The sequence below is a fragment of the Ailuropoda melanoleuca genome, chromosome 15 (genome assembly GCF_002007445.2).
Source record: "Ailuropoda melanoleuca isolate Jingjing chromosome 15, ASM200744v2, whole genome shotgun sequence".
Lineage (NCBI taxonomy): Eukaryota > Metazoa > Chordata > Mammalia > Carnivora > Ursidae > Ailuropoda > Ailuropoda melanoleuca.
In genome coordinates, this window is record NC_048232.1 from 82563232 (window position 1) to 82586154 (window position 22923).

At 37.8% G+C, this 22923-nt stretch overlaps 1 protein-coding gene across 1 annotated transcript in view; it reads right to left on the minus strand.

Annotated features, from left to right (window-relative positions):
• The window catches only part of ENTHD1 (ENTH domain containing 1), a 100899-nt gene that overhangs the window by 75346 nt on the left and 2630 nt on the right, over window positions 1-22923 (minus strand). Inside the window, exons 2-3 of the mRNA XM_002914587.4 lie at window positions 20734-21236; window positions 1856-2098 (exon numbers count right to left, since the gene is read on the minus strand). Coding sequence (XP_002914633.1) covers window positions 1856-2098; window positions 20734-21082 — 592 coding nt within the window. The 5' untranslated portion in view covers window positions 21083-21236. The remainder of the gene's footprint in view (window positions 1-1855; window positions 2099-20733; window positions 21237-22923) is intronic.

Below are 22923 nucleotides of genomic sequence, written 5' to 3' on the forward strand. Positions count from 1 at the left end.
CTGACTTTAAAAACAGTCAAAAGTCATTCCAAGATCAGTTTGGTGAATAAGATGTGTCATAAAGCTAGAGAATATCATTTGGAGTTAAAAAAACAGTGACTATAAAGCAATAAACCTGACTTCCTTGTATCAATCATAAAGATGGCTCCGAGCTGAGCTACTTCTTTGGCAATTTCAAGGTTCATTTCTTAAGCTTACAGGTAAGTACGCCAAGCTCGCTCCAGGTTGCACTGGGAGTTCCCTTTGCCTGGAACAACCCAGATATACATGGATTGTCCCTCACTTCATTTGGGTCTCTGTTTAAATTTCCATGTCCTCCAAAAGGCCTTCCCTCACTCCCTGACCTAAAGTAAAGCCATCCTTGTCACTCTCTGTCCCCAATACTGCTTTCCTTTTCTTTACAGGAATTGTAGTTAACATAATATTTTATATCTATTTTGTTTATGTGTGGTTAGTATCTGTCTCTGTCACTAGAATATTTGCTCCATGATGCAAGGGACTATGTTTTACTCACTGCTATAGCTCCAAATTTCTGCTCAATATCCAAATTTCAAATAAATTTCATAAATATAAGTCTATAATGAAAGAGAAAGGAAGAGAGAAAAGCAATGGAGGGAGAACAAGAAAGCCAACAGAGAAGTAGCAAAAGGAGTGAAGAAACTCTGGGGTGAGTTATAGTTGGTGATTTTGCTCTGTAACTCTTTTTCTGTATTACTTTGAACTGAAGGCTTCCATGAGAAAATTTTGGAATGAGTCTCTTATCACTCCTAGAGATTTATTTCAAAATAAAATGGCAACCCTAAAGAAAGAGGTTCCACTATGTTTAGAAGCATATAGATGGCATTTACTGTCTTTTACAGTCTTTCCATCTCTCTAGTCCACAGAAGCACAAACCGAGTGAACATCTGAGAACTCTTGACTGAGTCAAAGAAGTACTTTCGTGATTTTTAGCAGGATTGTTCCATGTTGGTATTACTATTAACATTCTTAATTTCCATATTTAACTGACATTTGGAACATCTGTTCACACTGAATACCTGCAGCTCTTTCAGGATCTTGCTTAATAGCGTTACATGATAAAGCTAGGAGGCAGACCTCTGAAAATACTTTTAACTCTATGTTCCTCCTACTGTGTCCCTCACTTACAGCACAAAGTTTAGCTCCTTTCAAGAGACAGTGATTCAAGTCACATTTGTTTAATGTTTTTTGCTTCCTCAAACTGTCCATTCTTTATACAAAACTTATCAACAGGGTTTGTGCCAGAGAATACAGAGCACAATGACATCCCTTTATATTTTAGCAAATTTAATAGAAAAGATAATTGCATCTTCCTAATGATTTCTATAACATTACAAACAAATCCCTTCTTGAAAAAATTCAATTCATACTTAAAATTTCAGGCAAAGGAAAGAGTTATATAATACAAGGCACTGTCATCCTGTAGGAGTTTTAGAGACTTTCAGAATTCTGAGGCACATTTATGAAAATGTTGATTTCCTGATTGGCAGGATCAAACAGCACAAAACGCACAGATACCCAGACCCTGAGTCTCACATTCCACTTATGATTAAAATCTTAAAATGAATCATGATGACAAATAAGTAGTCACTACTTTAATCCCATTTAAGCTCAAAAATCCCATTTTATTTGAAACCCAGATAAACTGCATTCCAAAAACTGTCAAAGTGTTCTGCTATTATTCTTCATCTTTGTTTCGTACAATACAATGCCTAACAAAGTAACAGGAGGACTAGTATCGTATTAATATTTCAGTACCAAAACCTAATGTTTTCTATTTTTTAATTGTTCTTAAATGATACCTACTACATTGTAGGCCAATGTTCATTATACGTACTTTTATAACGTAGCCTTGCAACCTTAAGAAGCTTACGTTTCTTCTCTGAAGCAGGAGTTTCTGGTGTGTGGGCAGAAGCGCATGCTGTCGGTGAGTTAGCTGTACCAGGTAATCTTTTAGGAAATGTCATAGAGTAGGAGGTACGCCGTCTTGTCCGACATGCTACTTCCCTCTCTCTGTGCAGCAACTGTTCATCCATCAGCAATGTTATGACTTGCTTAGACTTTTCCCGGATATAATAACCTGAAAAAGACATTGAATTCGCATAGGAAGAAAATATTCATTGAGGGTACAATTTTTATTCTAAAGAAAATTAGGAAAAAAATGTAAGCAATGTAACAAAGTGAAAAAATCTGTAGTAAATTAAAGGGAAACCTAAGTTTCACTGGAGTTGTCAATAAGTACACCTTTTCTTATACTTTAAGAAGTAACTAAATGTATGATGAAATCATATCACATATTGACATGACATTTTTCACTTTAAATATGCTATTTCCTTTTAAAGGCAATACATATTCTGCAATAAATCAAACAATAAAGGCATAAAAGAAGAGGAATAAATTAGATCTAGATATATGACCATAATATAGTATCATTCAAATCAGTAACGCACAGGGAAAAATCAATCATTATATATGTATACAGGACAGAGAAGTAGATAGAGAAATACATGGGTAGATGGATGGATGGATGATGGATGGGCAGACAGATGGCCAGCTGTGTCCCCATAAAATTAATATTGGCTACCTTAAAGGAGTACAGTTGGGGTGGGACAAGAGTAGGGAGGACAATTAGATTTTCTTTGACCTAAATCTTATCAAAACAACTTGATGCCATTAATAGAGAGCCAGAGCACAATCGAAGACCAGAATCCTAATGACGATGCTGTCCTTAACCATCTGTCTCATTCTGATATGTTAGGTGGTCTGTCTGGGCTTGAGTTTTTTATGTGAAAACCAGTAGAAGCAAAACTGTTCAGTGTAATTCACAGATATAAAAGTGTACTCATTCAAATATATAGTATTATTATTACTATTCTCAATCCCCTCCCACGAAAAATGATAAAGGAAAACCACTTCCCTCTCCACATCTCGGGACCAACTCATATTATAACATCTCATGTTTTCCCAAGCCTTTTTCCATAAGTAAAATGAAAAGTCTCTAAAGATCCACTACTATGTTCATTTTGGGCTTAAGCATGAAGAATTAAAGCATGAATATATCCAACTATAACTTACTAGTAGTGGAAGTGTAATGAGAAATGGTCAAATGCAGGGCGCCTTTAGACAAAAGAGGCCAACATGTTCTCTGCCAGTCGTTTCACAAAGGACTGCTATGGACAGTGACAGAAACCTTTGCTCAAGTTGCCATCTTTCCCAAGATTATTTTATCTACTCTTAATTTCATTTCTTAATCACCTTCTCCTTTCAAACTTCTTTTATAACTGCGGTGAACCGTATCATTCTCAACACCCTTAATTTCCTATGAGTAATTTGTAGTCCATAAACAAAAAATCCCGCAGTGTTTTAGGTTACCACTCGGTGTTGCCTGATAGAAGCCTGCTGTGACTGTCAGTCCTTGGGGACAAAGTGCCAGACACTACTTTTCCCTGGAAAACTGCTATAGCTTGGTTTGGGGGAAGGGGTGAAAAACTTGTTTTCCATTTCTTTTTTTTTTTTTTTTTTAAAGATTTTTTTATTTATTCGACAGAGATAGAGACAGCCAGGGAGAGAGGGAACACAAGCAGGGGGAGTGGGAGAGGAAGAAGCAGGCTCATAGCAGAAGAGCCTGATGTGGGGCTCGATCCCATAACGCCGGGATCACGCCCTGAGCTGAAGGCAGACGCTCAACCACTGTGCCACCCAGGCGCCCCTTGTTTTCCATTTCTAACTTTACAAAAACTCATCTCCTTCTGCTTCCTCTCTCTCCCTCTACTCTAGCCATCCCGACTGCCTTATTCTGTAATCAACACCAGGCTCTCTGTCTCCTGCAAGCTGTGTGCTAGCTGTTGCTTCTGCCAGGGACTCTGCATGGCTAGGTCCCTAATTCATTCAAGTCTCTACTCAAATGTCACCCCCTCAGAGAAGACTTCCTTCTGCCCACCCTCTCTAAAATTGCCCCATTCCCATCACTCTCTATTCCCTTACCTATTTTATCACTACCTGCTATTGTTATGTATATATACGTGTGTGTGTATATATATGTATAAATATATATTTTTGTGACTATATAATCATATATATACATAATGTATATATAATAATATATAATAATATGTACATGTATACATTTGTTTACTTGTTTACTGTTTGTTTCCTTACCTACAATACAAGCTCCATGAAGGCAGAGAGCCTCATTCCCCCAGTATCACCAGTGTCTGGAAGAATGATTGGCACATAGGAAATAATCTTTACTGAGTAAATGAATTGATAAAGGAGCAAATTACAAAAAGTCTCCATTTTCTCCTTGACACAATACAAATGGAACCAGATGGATGAAAGATACTGAGTGCCAATTTATAATGTAGCTGCCTGAGAAAGTTGCCTGGCCTGAAGAGTTTCTTGCAACACCCTTAATTACAAGAGGTCAGTACTAGAAATTATGGGACAGATGTGGATTATTTCACTTGGAGTCTGCATGAATTGGTGGGACTTGAAAGCAGCTACAAAAGTTCAAAGGTCCCAGCAGGTACATCAAGGAGAAAGCCAACCACAAGGAGGAAGCACTTCTCCCTGAAATATCAGGGCTCCTCCCTGAGGGAGCAGCTGACAGCATCGGGAAGGTCAAGCCACAGTGGTTTACTTCTCGCTCCACTGAAAGTGAAAAAAATCCAAGAACCCAATAAACGTGCTTCAAGGATGAGTTAGATAATAACAATAGTACTAACAAGATGGCGTCTCCTCACTGCTAAGGAACATGTTTCTGAAAGGAAAGGAGGGACATAGCACTAAAACGGAATTGTACTGGAATAGAACACATGTTAGGAAGTAACTGCTTTGTATCTGAAAGACAGAAAGAAAAAGGGGGGAAGACGGTGGGAAGGAGAGAGAGAGACACACACACACAAAGGGAGGGAGAACAACATGGATTCTTTGAAATGAGAAATCAAACTATGAAACAGATTGATACCCAAAGATACATCAAGACCCAAAGCCTGTTACTGAGGTGAAGGGTAAAGTAAAAATTAACCTATCTTCTGTTTTAATTAGGAATCTTTGGGTTATAAGTGACAGAAACTTCTATTGAACTGGCCATGGGAAAACCAGAGGTTGCAACTGGGCCTCAAGTACAAAAGAGGCAGAGACTAGAGAACTACTGGGACTCCTTTTCCCTCTCCCAGCCCTTCTTCCCCCTGTGTAATGCCTTCATTTTCTCCTCCTGCAGATTGGCTTCCTCCATCTGAATGTGGGCTGGCCACAGACAGCTCCAGGTTCACGCCTCACACTCTGTGACCTGAGAAGCCTCTCTCTTCCTTCAAGCAAATTGGAAAAATCCAGGAGAATGATTCAGCTTGGCCCAGCTTGAAAGTCACATGCCCACCCCCTTGGCCAGAGGGTGGGATGCTCCCACTGGCAACCCCATCAGAAAGGCCCAGTAGAGTGAGGGGAAAGTCAACAGGACAGAAAAATGAATGAACAGAAAGCCAACTTGAGGAGGCTTTCCAAACTCAGACAAAGGACAAGGACCTACAAATCACTACAGCAACTATGTGCCAGACCAATACCCAAGGACACTCACTTATTCACTTAGGCAGTCATTTGATCATTTCTTGAACAATTAAGTTTTAGGAATTGTTCTAGAACCACAAGTGAGGAAAAAAAAGACCTCTAACCAAGATAGTCTCAGATAAAAAATAAATGCTCTGAAGGAAACAAAGAACAGTGAGGCGCTACACATCTTGAACAGCAAGAAAAAGCCAGCGGTCAGGCAGAGGGAAGAGCTCGGACTTCACATCTTCATGAAGCCTCCCGCTGAGAGATAGCAAGCCCCTCCCAGCTCCCCCTGCACACACATGGTCAGGCCTGGTTGCCATGCTTGTGGGCACCTGCACTCGTCTCTTACAGCACTTCCACAGGCTGTAATTGCTTATTGATTTGATAAGTGTCTTTTTCCTCCATTACAGTATAACATCCATGGAGGCCAGAATTATACTTGTTCACTTAAGAGATACTTCAGAAATATCTGTTAAATAAATGAAGGAACATGCTGAGAAAAAAATGTCCCAAATGCAGGGGAGGAGTCTCTGTAAATGCACAAATGAGCATCATGTGAAGGGATCTGGAAATATGGTAAATTCAAAGATGTTGGGCAATGAGATGTGCCAGCAGCAAAGACACACACCAGACTTCTAGAAAAATATGTATTCAGCTTGAAACTAAGGTCATAAAATATCCTAACACCCCTCCCTCCGTACCTGACCCACTAACCAACCAAAATTTACTCTTCTTCCTATATTTCTTTCTCAATGAATGTTATCTCCTTTCTTTTTTTTTTTTTTAAAGATTTTATTTATTTATTTGACAGAGATAGAGACAGCCAGAGAGAGAGGGAACACAAGCAGGGGGAGTGGGAGAGGAAGAAACAGGCTTCCAACAGAGGAGCCTGATGTGGGGCTCGAACCCAGAATGCCGGGATCACGCCCTGAGCCGAAGGCAGACGCTTAACGACTGAGCCACTCAGGCTCCCCAGTTATCTCCTTTCTAAGCCTGAAATATGAACATTCACGGCCCCACACTTAGATGGTACAAACTAAGTATCTTCTAAATCCATCCTCTCCTCTCCATCTCCCTTAGTTGAGACCCTGCTCATTTTTTGTCTGTGGTGTTCTGAATTATTTATTTATCTCCAGTCTCCCTTATCCTCTATCCTCTACAATGTCTCCGGAGGTGAGAGTGAGGGTGGGGTGGGGAGGGAGGGGAGCAGTATGTTCATGTTAAAAAAAGCTTCAGTCAAGCTGGCACGGTAAGTTCATGCTTCAAAGTACCCCTCTGCTCTGCTCCAAATACATAGCAGTGACAGACATCGCCAGTCTCGAAAACAAGATAAAAACCTTCACAAGCCAGAAATATATGAGAAATGAAAAGGCAATGAGCAGGGCTGATGCCCCACGGCTGCTGGGCTCTTGATCCGGCAGCCAGGAGTTCGACTCCACAGCTGCTACGGAATGACAGCTGGTCTCACTCTGTGATGTTAGGGGGTATCTGAGTTTGTAAGAAAAGGCTGAGAAGAAAAGAAAAAGAAGGAAAAAAACCCACCTGCTAATTGCTTCCTGGGCTGTCACATATTTGTAGCTGTGGGTCTAGAAGCTAGAAGACACACGTGCAGCTTAAAGGCTGGGAACTACACCGAGCCACCCACCGCCTCAGTGACTGCATCTAAGACACTCTGGTTCTATCACAGGGCAGGAGCCCTGAGGTGACTTTATAAGGGCTGTATTGGAGGATCTAAGGACCTGGGTGGCAAGAACTGAAAACCAACATAAAGGGGTGAACACAGATGGTGGAGGAAGGATCCTCCAGTCAAAATAAGACATAAAACTAAAATTTCAAAATAGTTTTATTAAAAAATCTAATGCTTAAGAAAGATGGCTGATAAAAGCAGCAACCAAAACACAACTTCATTCCAAATAAAGTCAATGTTCTATAGGATTCTGTAAGATCTTCTATAAATCAATATTCTATATTGTTAAAGACACAAAATCATAAACGAAGATTTTTATTTTTATGTATTTATTTATTATTTATTTGAGAGAGAGAAAGAGCACACGTGCGTCGGGCAGGGGCGGGGGGAGGAGGGGCAGAGGGAGAAGGAGAAGACAAAAACCCAAGCGGGTGCCATGCCCAGTGGGAGCCCGATGTGGGGTTTGATCTCAGGACCCTGAAATCATGACCTGAGCTGAAATCAAGAGTCAGACACTTAACCGTCTGAGCCACCCAGGTGCCCCCTAAACGAAGATTTTTTAAGTAAATGCAATTAAGAGAGATTAATACAGGAATCATATCCACAACAAGAAATATGAGATTATGAAACAAAACAAAAATAGGCAGACATGAAATAAAAACAAATGGATTGAAAACAGCCAATTAAAAATCCTAGAAATGAAAACTATAGTCAGTGAGATTAAAAAGAAAAAAACTCTCATCCAAGATAAACTCCAGAATTTAACAGTTGAATAGAAAATTAAAGAATAGTTGGTAACTGAGGAATAGTATTAAGGAATTCTTCCAAAATACAATGCAGAGAGGCAACAAGATTAAAAAGAGTAATTAAAAGTCATAAAGGACAGATTGCAAGTCCCGGTATTCACTTAGAAGAAGTTTCAAGAGAAGAAAATTATGGTAATCACAAAAAAGCAATATTCAGAGCAAAAGGGGCTGGAATTTTACAGAAAAGACATGAATCCTCACATCAAAAACGATCTCCAAAAATGAAGGAGAAATAAAAATAAACCTGTATGCAGAAACACTGTAGAAAAAACAGAAGAGCATTTAGGATAATGAGAAGCTCTTTAAAGCTACCAATCAAATAAAAAAAAAAAAAAGGCTACCAATCCCTTCTTTGGACCTACAGTAGTCCAGTAGTCAGCTGTACAGTTAGCAAACATTTATTCGGCATCTCCACCAAACTGGGTGAAAAAACAGAGATACCCTCCAAACCCCACAGTCCAGTGAAGGAGACTGACACGTACTTGGGTCATAACAGCAGCATGCTTCAACAGATGTGTGGGCAAAGTTCATTGGATGGGCAGAAACTGTGGAAACAGAGCAGTGGCAAAGCCCTTCCTAGTAAATGGTTGCACCGGACGTTATTTAGACATGAACATACATTGCAGGAAATAGAAGTAATAAAAGTAAAAATATGTCAAGGATTAATAGGATTAACTAATATTGACTGATGACTTATTAGGTGCCTGACTTTCAAACATTATCTCCAATCCTCATGAAGTCCATTTTACAGATGAGAAAAGTAAGTTTAGGGGGAGTAAAAAAAGTTTCCCAAAATCATAAAGTTAATAATAAGCTAGAAGGTAGAGACTGGCTCTATAGAAAGACCACAATATAGACTTTAATTTCTTTGACTGCATTTAGCATACAAATGTAAGCTTTTTTATTTGATGAGAACCTTGAGAAGAGAACAATTGTGTTGACACAGTACCGAAGTGCTAAACTGGTTATTCTCGCCGTTTGTTTACTGTGCTCTCCTGTCCACGGGCCACAATATGTAAAGAGCAACGTGGGAAGACTACCTGGACTAGCACACTGAAGTCTAAACAGATTCATGGTTTGTTTCTTGCTGTCATGATGACCAATGACTATATTTGTTCAAAGGAACAACAAAAATACTCAACTGTTTTAGGTACAAAGGTTTTGTTTGAACTCACAGTAATATAACTTTTAAGTAACTCTTAAAATAACAGAAAACTGTTAACAGTAACAGAACAGGCTTTATGATGACCCAAAGCCTGTATGTTTGCTTAAAGGAAATTCATTTGTTCATCAAAACTATAAGAATGTTTGTTACAGGAAATCACATTTGTTCAGCGGCCTTGTGTTAATTAATCCACCTCTCTGTAAATGAGCACGTCTACCTTGCACTAATGAATCCACCCAACACCTTCCATCAGGTGGGTTTGATGGTTAGAGAATTCCGACTACAGCTGTCTGACAGCTATACAGAGAAAATCAAGCCTAATGCACTGGGAAGCTAGATTCTTCCCACAGTGCTTAGCCACTACCCCACATGTCTGGGAACTGCCTGCCTCACACCCTGCCCTCCATGTTCTGTCCCTCCTGTAAAAGAAGGAATACCCTCAGATTTCAGTTATTCGGCTTTTAGAGTCTTAATACAGCTAACAAACATCTAAAGCAACATTTTTGCACTTTTAAGTCTTTTTTCTTGAACTCACTCTTTCCAGATATCTTGGCTCTGTTTAATTTATTCTAGTCACCTTGAAAGGGAAATTCCAACCATTCCTTTTTCTCCTACTGCCCACGTTCCCTCTTTCTCCAAACCCTCTCAGGGCCCAAATACCTGGTGTTTTCTCCCCTTCTGTGAGAACCTAAACTCAAAAAACCACCTCTTCCTCCTCAAAAAAAAAAAATTGATTTTAATAACTTCTAAACTAGTGTAAAAGTATAAATGTACCACATCTTCCAGCGTCCTTGCTTTTTACATTCTGATTTGTATCTCTTAACTCTGGCTTACAAGGCTTACTTCCTACTCTAAGACATTAAATGTCAGTGAGCAAATGGGTAGGTGATTGGTAAGGGCCAATCCTGGAGGCAGAGAGGCAGCCTGCACAAAATCAGCCATGGGTATAAGTGTGAAGCGCCTAATTACCCAAATTACATGACTGATAATGATGGTGGAAAACTAAAATGGCAGTAATGTCACCACTGCGCACTAAGTTACTTCTACTTAAACTACTTAACATACCTTTTTTTGAAAATAGATTTTATTTATTATTATTTTTAATTGTATTTATTTATTTAAGACAGAGAAGAGCACAGGGGAGGGGCAGAGGGAGAGAGAGAAGCAGACTCCCCACTGAGCAGGGAGCCTGATGCGGGACTGGATCCCAGAACCCTGGGATCATGACCTGAGCCAAAGGCAGACGCTTAACCGACTGAGCCACCCAGGTGCCCCAAATTTTATTTATTTTGCTTGAGAGAGAGAGTGTGTATGAGTGAGAGAAAGCAGGAGCAGGGGGGAGTGGGGGAGGGAGAAGCAGACTCCCCACTGAACAGGGAGCCCAATGTGGGGCTTGAACCCAGGACCCTGAGATCATGTCCTGAGCCAAAGGCAGATGCTTAACCAACTGAGCCACTCAGGCGCCCCAACATAACTTTTTAACACCACTGAAAATTTGTCTTTTTAAAACGTACCTTTTAAAAGAAATCTATCTTTAATTTAAATGAGTGTATGTGCATATAAAATGGCCCATTTAAATAAAATTAACTGCAATCTCATGACTTACCTAATTGAAAATAAAGTAGTACATAAATTTATAATACACACATTTCCGAGAACCTGAATTGGTTTTATAAAAAGAATACCATAGTTTGTATAAATAAATAATCTGATGGTATGAAACATTCAATTGGGTGTTTTTCAGACAATTTTAATTAAGTTCACTCTAGTAGTTCAGTGAAATGTCGTTAGGATATTTTTAAAAACTCAATTAGGAGAGGCTGCATAGCATAATAATAGAATAGGACTAAATAGTATTAGGATATATGAGCTTTAATCATGTTCGTCATTAATTAGCTGTGCAACCTTACCTAAATAACAATCTGTCTGAGTGTTAGCTCCTCATCTCTGTAAGAGAGAGAACACATATTCTTCATACCTCTAAGATGTTGTAAGGCTCAAATGAGATACCATACATGAAAATGCTCTATTATTAAAATCTAATAACTCAAACAACTAGATACGTCATGGAAAAGAATGAACTTTACTTCTACCTCACAATATACACAAAAGTTAATTCCAGATCAATCACAGACCTAGCTAAAACTGTAAGATGTCTGGAAGAAAACATAAGAGAATTTCTTCATGGCCTCAGGGTAGGCAAGTTCCTCAGACAAGACACAAAAGGCATCAGCCATAAAGGGAAAAAATACACTGCACTTCATCAAAAGACATTAAGAAAGTAAAAAAGCAAGCCACAAACTTGGAGAAAATACTTGTAATCCATGTATCTGACAAAGGACTGATATCCAAAATGTATAAAGAAGCCCTACAAATTAAATAAAAAATGAGCAAAAAAATTAAAAACTGAAAATAGGCAAAACACTTGAATAGGCAAAAGATGTTCATATGCCCACAAATCATACAAAAAGGTGCTCAACAACTTTTCAGGGAAATGGAGATTGAAACAATGCTATATACCCATCAGACTGGTTAAATAAAAAAAGAATAACAGTATTTAGGTACTCACAAGGATGTGGAGCAACAAACTTTCAAACACTGCTGATCGGAGTACAACATAGTAAAAACCACTTTAGAAGACTTTAGTCGACTATACACCTGTTTTATGACCCAGAAATACCACTCCTAAGCATATGCCCAAGAGAACTGAGTATGTATGGCCACAAAGACTTACATAAGAATGTCCATAATAGCTTTATTCATAATAGCCAAGAACTATATACACACCAAATGCCCATCAACAGAAGATGGGCAAACAAACTGTCAGATGTTCATATAATGGAAAAGGACTTACCAATAAACAGGCATGATACTACTGATCATATGTAACAACATGCATGAGGCTCAAAATCATTAGTGGAGATAAAGGAGCCAGAGGCAAAAGAATACGTATGTTTCCATCTGTATGAATTTCAAGAACAAACACAACTAATTTATGCAGTAGAAGAAATCAGAATAGCAGTTGCCTCTTGGAAAGAGGGAGAATTGACTGGAAAGGGGGATAAAAGAAATTTCTGGGATGATGGAAATATTCTTTATCTTGATATGGACGATTGGTTATACTTACCAACATTCATCAAACTGTACACTTAAGATCTGTGCATTTTATAGTATATAAATTATATCTCAATAAAGCACTGTTAGCATTAAAAATCTATTTTAAAAAGTAATTTATAGTAAAGAGATGGAAATTTTATGGTTAAAGGAGTCAACTTTGACATTTATATTTTTTATATTCCTACAAGAAAATCAATTGTTATAAATCCGCTAAAAGTATAAAAGTATTAAGGTATTAGTCATCCATTCATCTAATATCTATTGAGTGATCCTACTCCAAGGCAATGTAGTAAGTGCTAGGGATAATGTTCTTGCCCTTTAGAAATTCACGGTTTTGCAAGAGATACAGGCATGTATATAAATGTGCTCTGGCAGAGGCATGACAGAGGTATAGAGATGTTATGCACACAAGAGGGAGAATGTTACACTCCACCTGAGAATGTCAAGGAGATTCAGGACTATCAGTTGGAGACCCTGAATCACCTGCAAGAACATGGCACCCTTTCTGATGAGTTTGAGCCTAACCTGTAACGGGCCCTAAAACTGAGATAAAAGAAACGGGCCCAGCTGTGCCAACTGTGTCTAGCTATTTGTCCAAGGCCATAAAATTAGTTAGATTTGAGTGAAGGACATTTTAAGTCATGACTGCTGCAAGTACAGAGTGTTAGGTATACATTTCTTGTACCATCTTTGGCCTAAAATAACTCTGAAACAGATGAAATAAAGGATAAGCTTCTCAGTTCCTGTCCCAGATTAATGAACACAACTAGTTCAGTTCTCGGGTCCTTCCTACGTGTTCAACCATCCTGCTATATGTAACTAGTTAAATGCTTGGTCAAGTCTGGAGACGTGACATGTGTTGACAGCATGGAGTACAAGAGCTAACAGCATGAGCAGGATGGGGATAACATCATTCATTCATTCAATCATTCGTTCAACAATATAGTAGTTAAGAACATGGATTCTATGGGGCGCCTGGGTGGCACAGCGGTTAGGCGTCTGCCTTCGGCTCAGGGCGTGATCCCGGCGTTATGGGATCGAGCCCCACATCAGGCTCCTCTGCTGTGAGCCTGCTTCTTCCTCTCCCACTCCCCCTGCTTGTGTTCCCTCTCTCTCTGGCTGTCTCTATCTCTGTCAAATAAATAAATAAAATCTTTAAAAAAAAAAAACAAAACATGGATTCTAGAGTCAAAACGTCTAGATTATAATCGTGGTTCTGCCACTAACTAACTGTGTGAACTAGCTATTCAACCTCTTTGTACCTTACTTTCCTCATCAGTAAAATGGAGCCAATACTGCAACCTGTCTCAAAGGGTTATTATGAAGATTAAAAGAGGTAATACATGCAAAGTGTTTAGAAGAGTCTTTGTCACGTAGTTAAATGCTATAAACTTGTTTGCTAATATAGGGGGTCCAAAAAGTTAGGGAATACAAAATAAATTTATTTTTAAACAGTATGTTGGTTACATTTTAAATTAATATGTTCAATGTTTTCCTATAGATTCTAGAAACTGTTTCAGGTAAGGTACTTCTAAATTGAAAGCAATGCGTTCAACTGTCAACCTAAAAAATTTTCCAAAACTATAATACAATACAGAGTGTCCCCAAGATCTGGAAACATAATGAAAATCATGTATTTATTATAAATTTTTTCAGTTTAATAATTAGACTCATTGCTTTAAATTTACTTCATCTGAAAAGCTGCCTGGAGGTTGAAGAAAAGCATACTGAGAACCTTATTTGAAATGTTAACTAATGAACTATTTGAAAACAAGTTTCTCCTGTTCCCCAAGTTTTCCCAATTGTTTTCTCAACTTTCCCCCCTATAGTACAGTTGCCTCCCCTTAGTCGTGGGGAATACTTTCCAAGACCCCCAGTGGATGCCTGAAACTGTGGATAGTATCAAACCCTATATGTGTTTTTTTCTACACATGCAAAATTACAATGAAATTTAATTTTGAATTAAGTACAGTAACAGATTAACAATAATAAAATAGAACAATTATAACAATATACCGTAATAAAAGTTATTATATGAATGGGATCTCGCTCTCAAAATATCTTACTGTACGCCACTCACTTTTCTTCACATAATGATGTGGGATAATACGATGTCTATGTGATGTGATGACATGAAGTGAATGGCATAGGCATTGTGATACAGCACTAGGCTACTACCAATCTTCTGAACAATATGTCAGAAGGTAGATCATCTGCTTCTGGACCAGGGTTGACCACAGGTAACTGAAACTGTGGAAATCGAAACCACAGATAAGGGAGACTACTGTAATGCTTCTATCAATTTACCGGGCAGGCACTGTGTGATAGGCACTGTCGTAATGTTGGAGATAGGGCATGGACAAAGCAGACATAAAATAACCCTGCCCTCATGAAACTTACGTTCTAGTAGGAAGAGAGAGAAAACAAATAAATAATAAAACAAAATATGCCGTATGTCAGAAAAGAAAAGCTATGAAGGAAAATAAAACAGAAGATGACTAGGGTTTATCAGTGCAGAGAGGGGTAGGGCTGGCTCAGATCTCTGGCTCAGCAGAGATCTGAAGTGTGGGAGAAAGCAGTGCAGGTATCTGGGGATGAGCACTCCAGGCAAAGGGTAAAAACCAATCAAGGAAACAAACAAAAACGGGTCTTTTTCCTACAATTTCTTCTGCTTTTATCTTTTTTCTTTGTCTCTTCTTCCTTTTTTTTTCTTTTCCTTTGTCTCTTCTTGATAACCTATATCTCAGGTAGGATCCAGCTAAAGATTACCTGGATCACTGCAATTTCTCTTTCATTAATTTTTCGGTATAAACTTCACTCTCTTTTTTTTTTTTCTGATCCAACAAAATCACTCTTATCAACTAGTTTTTCAATGATCACATTTCTTACCTCAAGTTTTTTGGTTTTTTTATGACTTCTATTCAATAAAAATTTACTGATGTCTAGTATGTACCAAGGTCTGACGGTAAAAAGATGATTATCATATGACATATACTCTCAGAATCTAGTCCGGGATATATCTGTACGTATATATGTATATGTATACATACACATGCACACATATATACATGCACATACATGTCAAATGGATATACTGTAAAAAGCACCACACTCATTAGTAATGAAGTGCTGCAGCAATTAATGCTGCCCAGTGAGAAAAAGAAGAGATAGTTAGAGAAAGAGAGGAAAAGGCCTCTGAGGTAGGATTTGATGACTAAATAGGAACCCAACAAAAATATAGCAAGAAATGACTATTACAAGGAAGAAGAAACATCTTAAGCATCAGCACAGAGAGGTGGAAGCAAATAATATATTAGTAATGCTAGATGCAACGTATTAGATTGAAGACTAAGGACATAAGAAAGGTGAATTGGGAACATGCTAAGGGGCCTGACTTTATCCTGAAAGCCAGTGGTTCCCAAATTATTTTGACTGCACACCCGATCAGGAACAAATTTTTGTGCATGCATCCACCCCAATATATGTACATTTGTTTATGAATAAATTAAACTACGCCAAGAGCTACTATTCTAATATGTTACACTAAAAGATAAATGCGTAAAAGATAAAAACGAAATAAGTAATATTATTTTTGCCGTATTGGTGCTATCAAATCATCAGGAGTATTTTCAAAGTCCAGGATAGTATACTTGTGCTTACTTCTTGGATCCTAAGCTCAACTGTTAGGAAACTGAAAGACCTTTATGATAGTGAATTTAAACATATCCAAATATACCATACTTTGTACATACAAAAGGTATAAATAGATAGATAAGCTTGTTTGCTTATAATTTCATGCTTACATGAAATTATCTCTCAAAATAACTCATAAACTCTTTAGAGCAGGGGCTGATCCTCTCTTTACACTTAAAAAAATCATCAAAGTGCTTAGTACAGTGATAAAATAGCTGCTCTGTAAAGTAAAAAAATTGATTATATCCCATTTACTATCATCTAAAATATTATGCCTTTTAAAAAACCGAATTCTTGGGAATGCAAAACCTTAATTAGTATTTTATTTTAATTTTTAATAATAAATTTAATCCTCATGGAAGTTGATGCCTTTACAATTTCTAGATTAAGAAGCACAGCATGATTGAAACCCAAGAAGATTCTCCAATTTCATCATTAAACCTCAAACCTGGGGTGCCTGGGTGGCTCAGTCGGTTAAGCATCTCTCTTTTTTTTTTTTTAAGACTTTATTTATTTATTTGACAGAGATAGAGGCAGCCAGCGAGAGAGGGAACACAAGCAGGGGGAGTGGGAGAGAAAGAAGCAGGCTCATAGCGGAGGAGCCTGATGTGGGACTCGATCCCATAACGCCGGGATCACACCCTGAGCTGAAGGCAGACACTTAACCACTGTGCCACCCAGGCGCCCCAAGCATCTGACTCTTGATTTCAGCTCCGGTCATGATCTCAGGGTCATGATATCGAGCCCCATGTCAGGCTCCACGGACAGTGCAGAGTCTGCTTGTGATTCTCTGCCTCTCCCTCTGCCCCTCCCCCTTGCTCATGCTCTCTCGCACTCTCTCTCTAACAAAATAACTAAAAATCTTTAAACCTCAAACCTGACCTTAAGTAAACAGTTCAAAAATAAAGAGGATATATATCATGACCAAGTGAAATTTATGCTAGGGATGCAAGGTTGGTGCCCATAAGGAAATCAATCAATGTAATATACCAGATTAATATAATGAAGGGAGAAAACACATAATCATCTCAATAGATGCAGAAAAAGCACCTGACAAAAGTCAACAGCCTTTCCTCATAAAAACACTCAACAAACTAGGCATAGAACAACCACCTTATGATAACAATCATCTATGAAAACCTACACCTAACATCATACCTAATGGTGAAAGACTGAAAGTTTTCTTCTTAAGATCAGGAACAAGACAAGGATGTCTGCTCTCACTACTTCTATTCAACATTGTACAGGAGGTTTTAGCTAGGGAAATTAAGCAAAAATAGAACTAAAAGGCATCCAGGTTGGAAAGGAAAAGTAAAACTATCTCTATATGCAGATGACATGACCTTGCGTTTAAGAAATCCTAAGGAATTGAAAAAAAAAAAAACTATTACAGCTAATAAATTAGTTCAGCAAGTAGCAGGACACAAGACCAATATACAAAAATAACTTGGTCAGTTGTATTTCTATACATTAGCAATGAATAATCTGAAAATGGAATTAAGAAAACAATTCCACTTACAACAGCATTGAAGAGAATAAAATACTTACAAATAAATTTACTAAAAGAAATGAACCTGTGCACTGAAAACTACAAAACATGTATGAAAAAAGAAGACAGGAGACCCTAAATAAAAGGGAAGACATCTTGTGTTCTTGGACTGGAGGAACTGATGTTAAGATGGCAGTATTCTCAAAGTTGATCTACAGATTCAACGCAATCTTGATCAAAATTCTAGTTGCCTTTTTTACAGAAATTGACAACCTAATGCTAAACCTGATATGGAAATGCATGAGACCCAGAAAGGCCACAACAATATTGAAAAAGAACAAAGCTGGAGCACTCAACTTTATTTCAAAATTTGCTACAAAGCTACAGTAATCAAAATTGTGTGGCACTGGTGTAAGGAAAGACACAGATCAGTAGCACAGAAATGAGAGTACAGAAATAAACTCTTACAATCTATGGTTGACTGATTTTCACAAGGCTGCCAATATAATTCAATGAGGGAAAGTATAGTCTTTTCAACAAGTAGTAGTGAGACAACTGGATATCCACAAGCAAAAAAATGAGGCTGGATTTCTACCTCACACCATACACAAAATTAACTCAAAATGGATCCAAGGTCTGAACGGAAGAGCTAAAGCTATATAACTCTTAGAAAAAAAAAATAGGTATGATCTTCATGACCTTAGATTAGGCAATGATTTCTTACATATGGTACTTAAAGCATAAGAACCAAAGGAAAAATTGATAAATTGGACTTCATCAAAATTTAATAAGAAAGTAAAAAGACAACTTACTGAATGGGAGAAGATATTTACAAATCACACATCTGGTAGGGGTCTTGTATCCAGAATATATAAAGAACTCTTTTTTTTTTTAAGATTTTATCTATTTATTTGGCAGAGAGAGACAGCCAGCGAGAGAGGGAACACAAGCAGGGCGAGTGGGAGAGGAAGAGGCAGGCTCCTAGCGGAGGAGCCTGATGTGGGGCTCGATCCCAGGACCCATGCCCTGAGCCGAAGGCAGATGCTTAATGACTGCGCCACCCAGGCGCCCCCCAGAATATATAAAGAACTCTTAAAACTCAACAATTAAAAAAAAAAAACAGTTAAAAATGGACAATGGATTTCTATAGACATTTCTCCAAAGAAGATCTATAAATGGCCAACAAGGGCATATAAAGATACTCAACATCATTAGTCCTTAGGGAAATGTGAACTGAAATCACAATGAGATACTATTTTTCACATTCAGTAGAATGGCTGTAATCAAAAAGATGGACAATAACAAGTGTTGACAAGGATGTGGAAAAACAGGAACCCTCTTACATCATTAGTAAGAATATAAAATGGGGCGGCCACTAAGGAAAACAGGTTACTGGTTCCTCAAAAAACTAAACATAGAATTGCCATTTGATCCAGCAATTCCACTCTTAAAGATACACCCAAAGGAATTGAAAGCAGAGACTCAAACTGACACTTGGCTGCTTTCGTTCATTGCAGCAATATTCACAATAACGAAAAGATGAAAACAACCCAAGACTCCAGCAACTGGTGAACAGATAAACAAAATGCAGTATGTTTATACAATGGAATATTCTTTAGCTATAAAAGGAATGAAGTTTTGATACATCCTACAATACAGATGAACTGGAGGACATTATGGTATGTGAAATAAGCCAGACAGAATAGGGCAAATACTGTCTGATTCCACTTACGTGAGGTACCCAGGATAGGCAAATGTATAGAGACAGAAAGTAGATTAGAGGTTAGCAGGAGAGTCATTCCTTAATGTTTATGGAGTTTCTGTCTGGGGTGATGAAAAGTTTTGGAAACAGATGGTGGTAATGGTTGTGCAACACTGTGAATGGAATCAATGCCACTGAACTGCACACTTAAAATGACAAATTTTGTTACTTACATTTTATCACAATTTTTAAAAACTAATAATATACCTAAAGCCACAGGATCGTATACTTTAAATGGATAAACTGTATGGTATGTTGAATTGTATCACAATAAAGCTGATTTTTAAAACATGAAGAAAAAAAAAGGAAGGAGCTCTGGGGCTATAAAAGGACATGGGAGAATCTTAAATGCATACTGTCAAGGAAAGAAATGAGTCTGAAAAAGCTACATATTGTATGATTCTAATTATACAACATTCTAGAAAAGGCAAAACGATAAGGATAATAAAAAGATCCATGGTTGCCAAGGGTTCTAGGCAGGGGAGAAAGAACCAACCGGTGGAGCACAGGGCGTTCTCAAGGCAGTGAAACCATGCTGTATGATACATTCCAGAATGGTACATACATGAGAAGCATTTTTCAAAACCCACAGAACTGGAGAACACAAAGAGTGAAACTTAAGGTAAACAAAGGACTTTAGTTAATGTACTAATAATGGTTTGTCAGCTGTAACAAATGCACCACACTAATGCAAGACGTTAACAGGAGAAACAATGCGTGGACAGGGAAGGGTATGTGGAAACTCTGTTCTTTCTGTGTAATTTTTCTATAACCTAAAACTGCTCTTTAAAAAAATCTATTCTAAAAATGTATACTTAACACAAAGACTACACTGAATTTTATCCTCTTCTTATGATTCATGAGACTATTCACTTTAAGCACAAATTATAAATTATAATTTTACATTAGACGAGGAGGAAGTGCTGATTCTTTTAGCACTGTAGATCCCAGACACTACCAAATCATCGCAGTTCAGTATTCCACACACCCTTCCCTACTTCACCTCCTCCTCCACCCCCGACAAGATTATTTTATGACCTAAATTTTTGTATTCATATAAGTACTTCCATCTAGATAGTCTTTGAAGATTCTGTAGTCTTTGGAAACACTTCCTTACATTTATGACTGAATTCCAGTATAATTATGATTATGAATTACAGTGACATTATCATACCAAGCTGCCATGCCTCCTGTTTTATTCACTTTGTTCATTTTCTATGAGGTATCATTTTATCAGGAATGTAGGTGTGTTAGTTTTACACATCTTTTTGGGGAAAAAAAATTGTTCTTGAAGACCCTCAAGAGTCAACACAAAGGGAAACTATAACTGTCCCAGGAGAAAGGTGGCTAATACATTTCAGAACAACTTTTCCCCAGCTCCTGGTTTAAAATGACCCCCTCCCAAACCTCTAATCTTTATTGGCACATTGTAGGCATTTCATTTACCTTGGTCTTTTCCAGCTTCATCTATGTGTTGAAAATCTTTCAGTGTCTGAAGGTTACAGAACCCCTCTCTGCAATGCTGAATAACTTTCTTTGATCCATTCTTGATGAGATAATCCATTAGTGTAAGGGATTTATACACATGGCGCCAGTTCTTCCCATGATCGTTGAGTCTCTGCCATAGCATATTCATAATCTCTGACAGAGAAATTGTATTGAAAGTCAAGTCACTGATATCTAACATCAGAGAACTAGAAGGACCCCAAGGGTCATTAGAAGTTGCTTCTCTGACTTTTATTTCAGCATCTGAGTAATTTTTCACAAAGTTTTTCACTTGCCTCCTGAATGCCATAGGTAAGACAAGTTTGAAGGTGAGATGGGGATGAGAGAAATGGAATAGGAGTTAATATAATTGGTTTATAAAACTCTTGAGAGGTAATTGGTCCCCAGTTCTGCTGCTCCCAAACACAAATGATTAATCTCCATTTTGATGAGGCATCAATTTCCTGCAAAGCAAAGCACAAAATATATGTAAGTTAAATACTTTTCGAAATGTCCGTAGAAGACCAAGTCAGTCTGAAAAATCTAGGTTTACTTAGAAATCAGCCCCTCACTTACATCAGCCAGAATTAAGGGCATTATCTAAATTCTCCTAGCAGAAGTATGGGAAAATCTCTCGTAAGGGATTGGCCTATATTACTTAAACAAATATAGGTGGTCTTTCTAGTCCTAAGAATATCTGCAGAGAATAGCATTCAACCTCTTTGGCCAGGAAAAAAATAATTTTAAAGCATTACAAGACAGTGGGCAAGTTAGGAGAAGAAAACGGGACTTGTACTCTGAGATCTCGTGCGTAAGATTTGTTGTCATGTATAAAAATAATATGTCCTGAAGGTAATTAGGATGGTAACAACTGAATCTTGGAGTCATCGAGATGTTGTAGTCTTCTTAGAACTACAAGTCACTAGAATCAAATCTAAATATGTTCTGCTTTCTTGTTAATCTGAAAGTAGAGAGGGTTGTCAACTATTAACACAAGTAGTTGCACCACAGGGGACCCCACATCTAACTCATGGTACCCTCGATCAATATTTTAGTCCTGGTAAGTTTAGTAAGTTCAAGGAAAAGGTGAAATTACTTTCTTTACTGGGCCTTAGAGAAGGAAGTATGCATTTAGGAGTAAACAATGTCAATAGTATGATTCAAACCCGGTAACAATTTCCCTAAAACCTGGAGTGATCAGCATGTATCTGTCATATCCCAAAACAAGTGCACACAAAGAGAGGCCCATTTAGGTTGATACAAAATACATTAAAACCTAAAGGAGGTCTGCAGCCCCCAAACCTATAATGATGCTTATGAATGAATGATCAATTCACAGTTCATATGAAACCGTTCCTTTCCTTCTTTTTCATTGCTTTGAATTAAGGTGGGTCAGTTAGTTTGCAATTTCCCTGGTGATTCACCCTGATGGCCACCAAGATAGTATACTAATTGATTTCAAGCCTTGACAAGCATCCAGACCCAGTGAAGCCTCAACGATCTATAATCAGATTTTACTAGAGAAACTGCACGCACAAAAAAGACATTAAAATCCATAACAAATTTGTCTTGTTTTCAGTTTTGTTTCTCTTCCTTGACCTTCGCAACTCCTAGCTCAGGTCTGATTAATTTCTGTGCGTGTATTTAAGGATGACATAAATTTTCAGAAGCAAACTAAATGAGCTATTCTTTCTTTTTCAAAAAAATAAGAGAAGGGGTAATTAACCTTTTTTTTTTTTTGTAGAAGTACAACACATCCTCAAATAAGCAAGATGGAAAATGTATCAGTTTAATTAACATTTCTCAGAAAGAGACTATCATCAACCTTAGGAAGAAAAAGTGAAGTTGTGTGTCTTTACAATTTTCTGATTTTCTCTCTTGTTTGCACTTCAAACACAGGCATTTTTATCTGACTCATTCCTGCAGCGAAAACCAGATTTATAATGTGTTTCAATAAGCCATTAAAATTTTCAATCATGAGGGTTTTCTTTTTCTATTGTCCTTCTTTCCCCTTCTACCAAGCTCACGCAATGCAGAGATGCACTGTGACATTGGCTTAGAGCAGCAAATATTGATCTGTTTCCTCACAAGTCTATTAAAAAAAAAAACCTGTTAGAATCATAACCTGCTGGAATTGAACAACAGTCATCA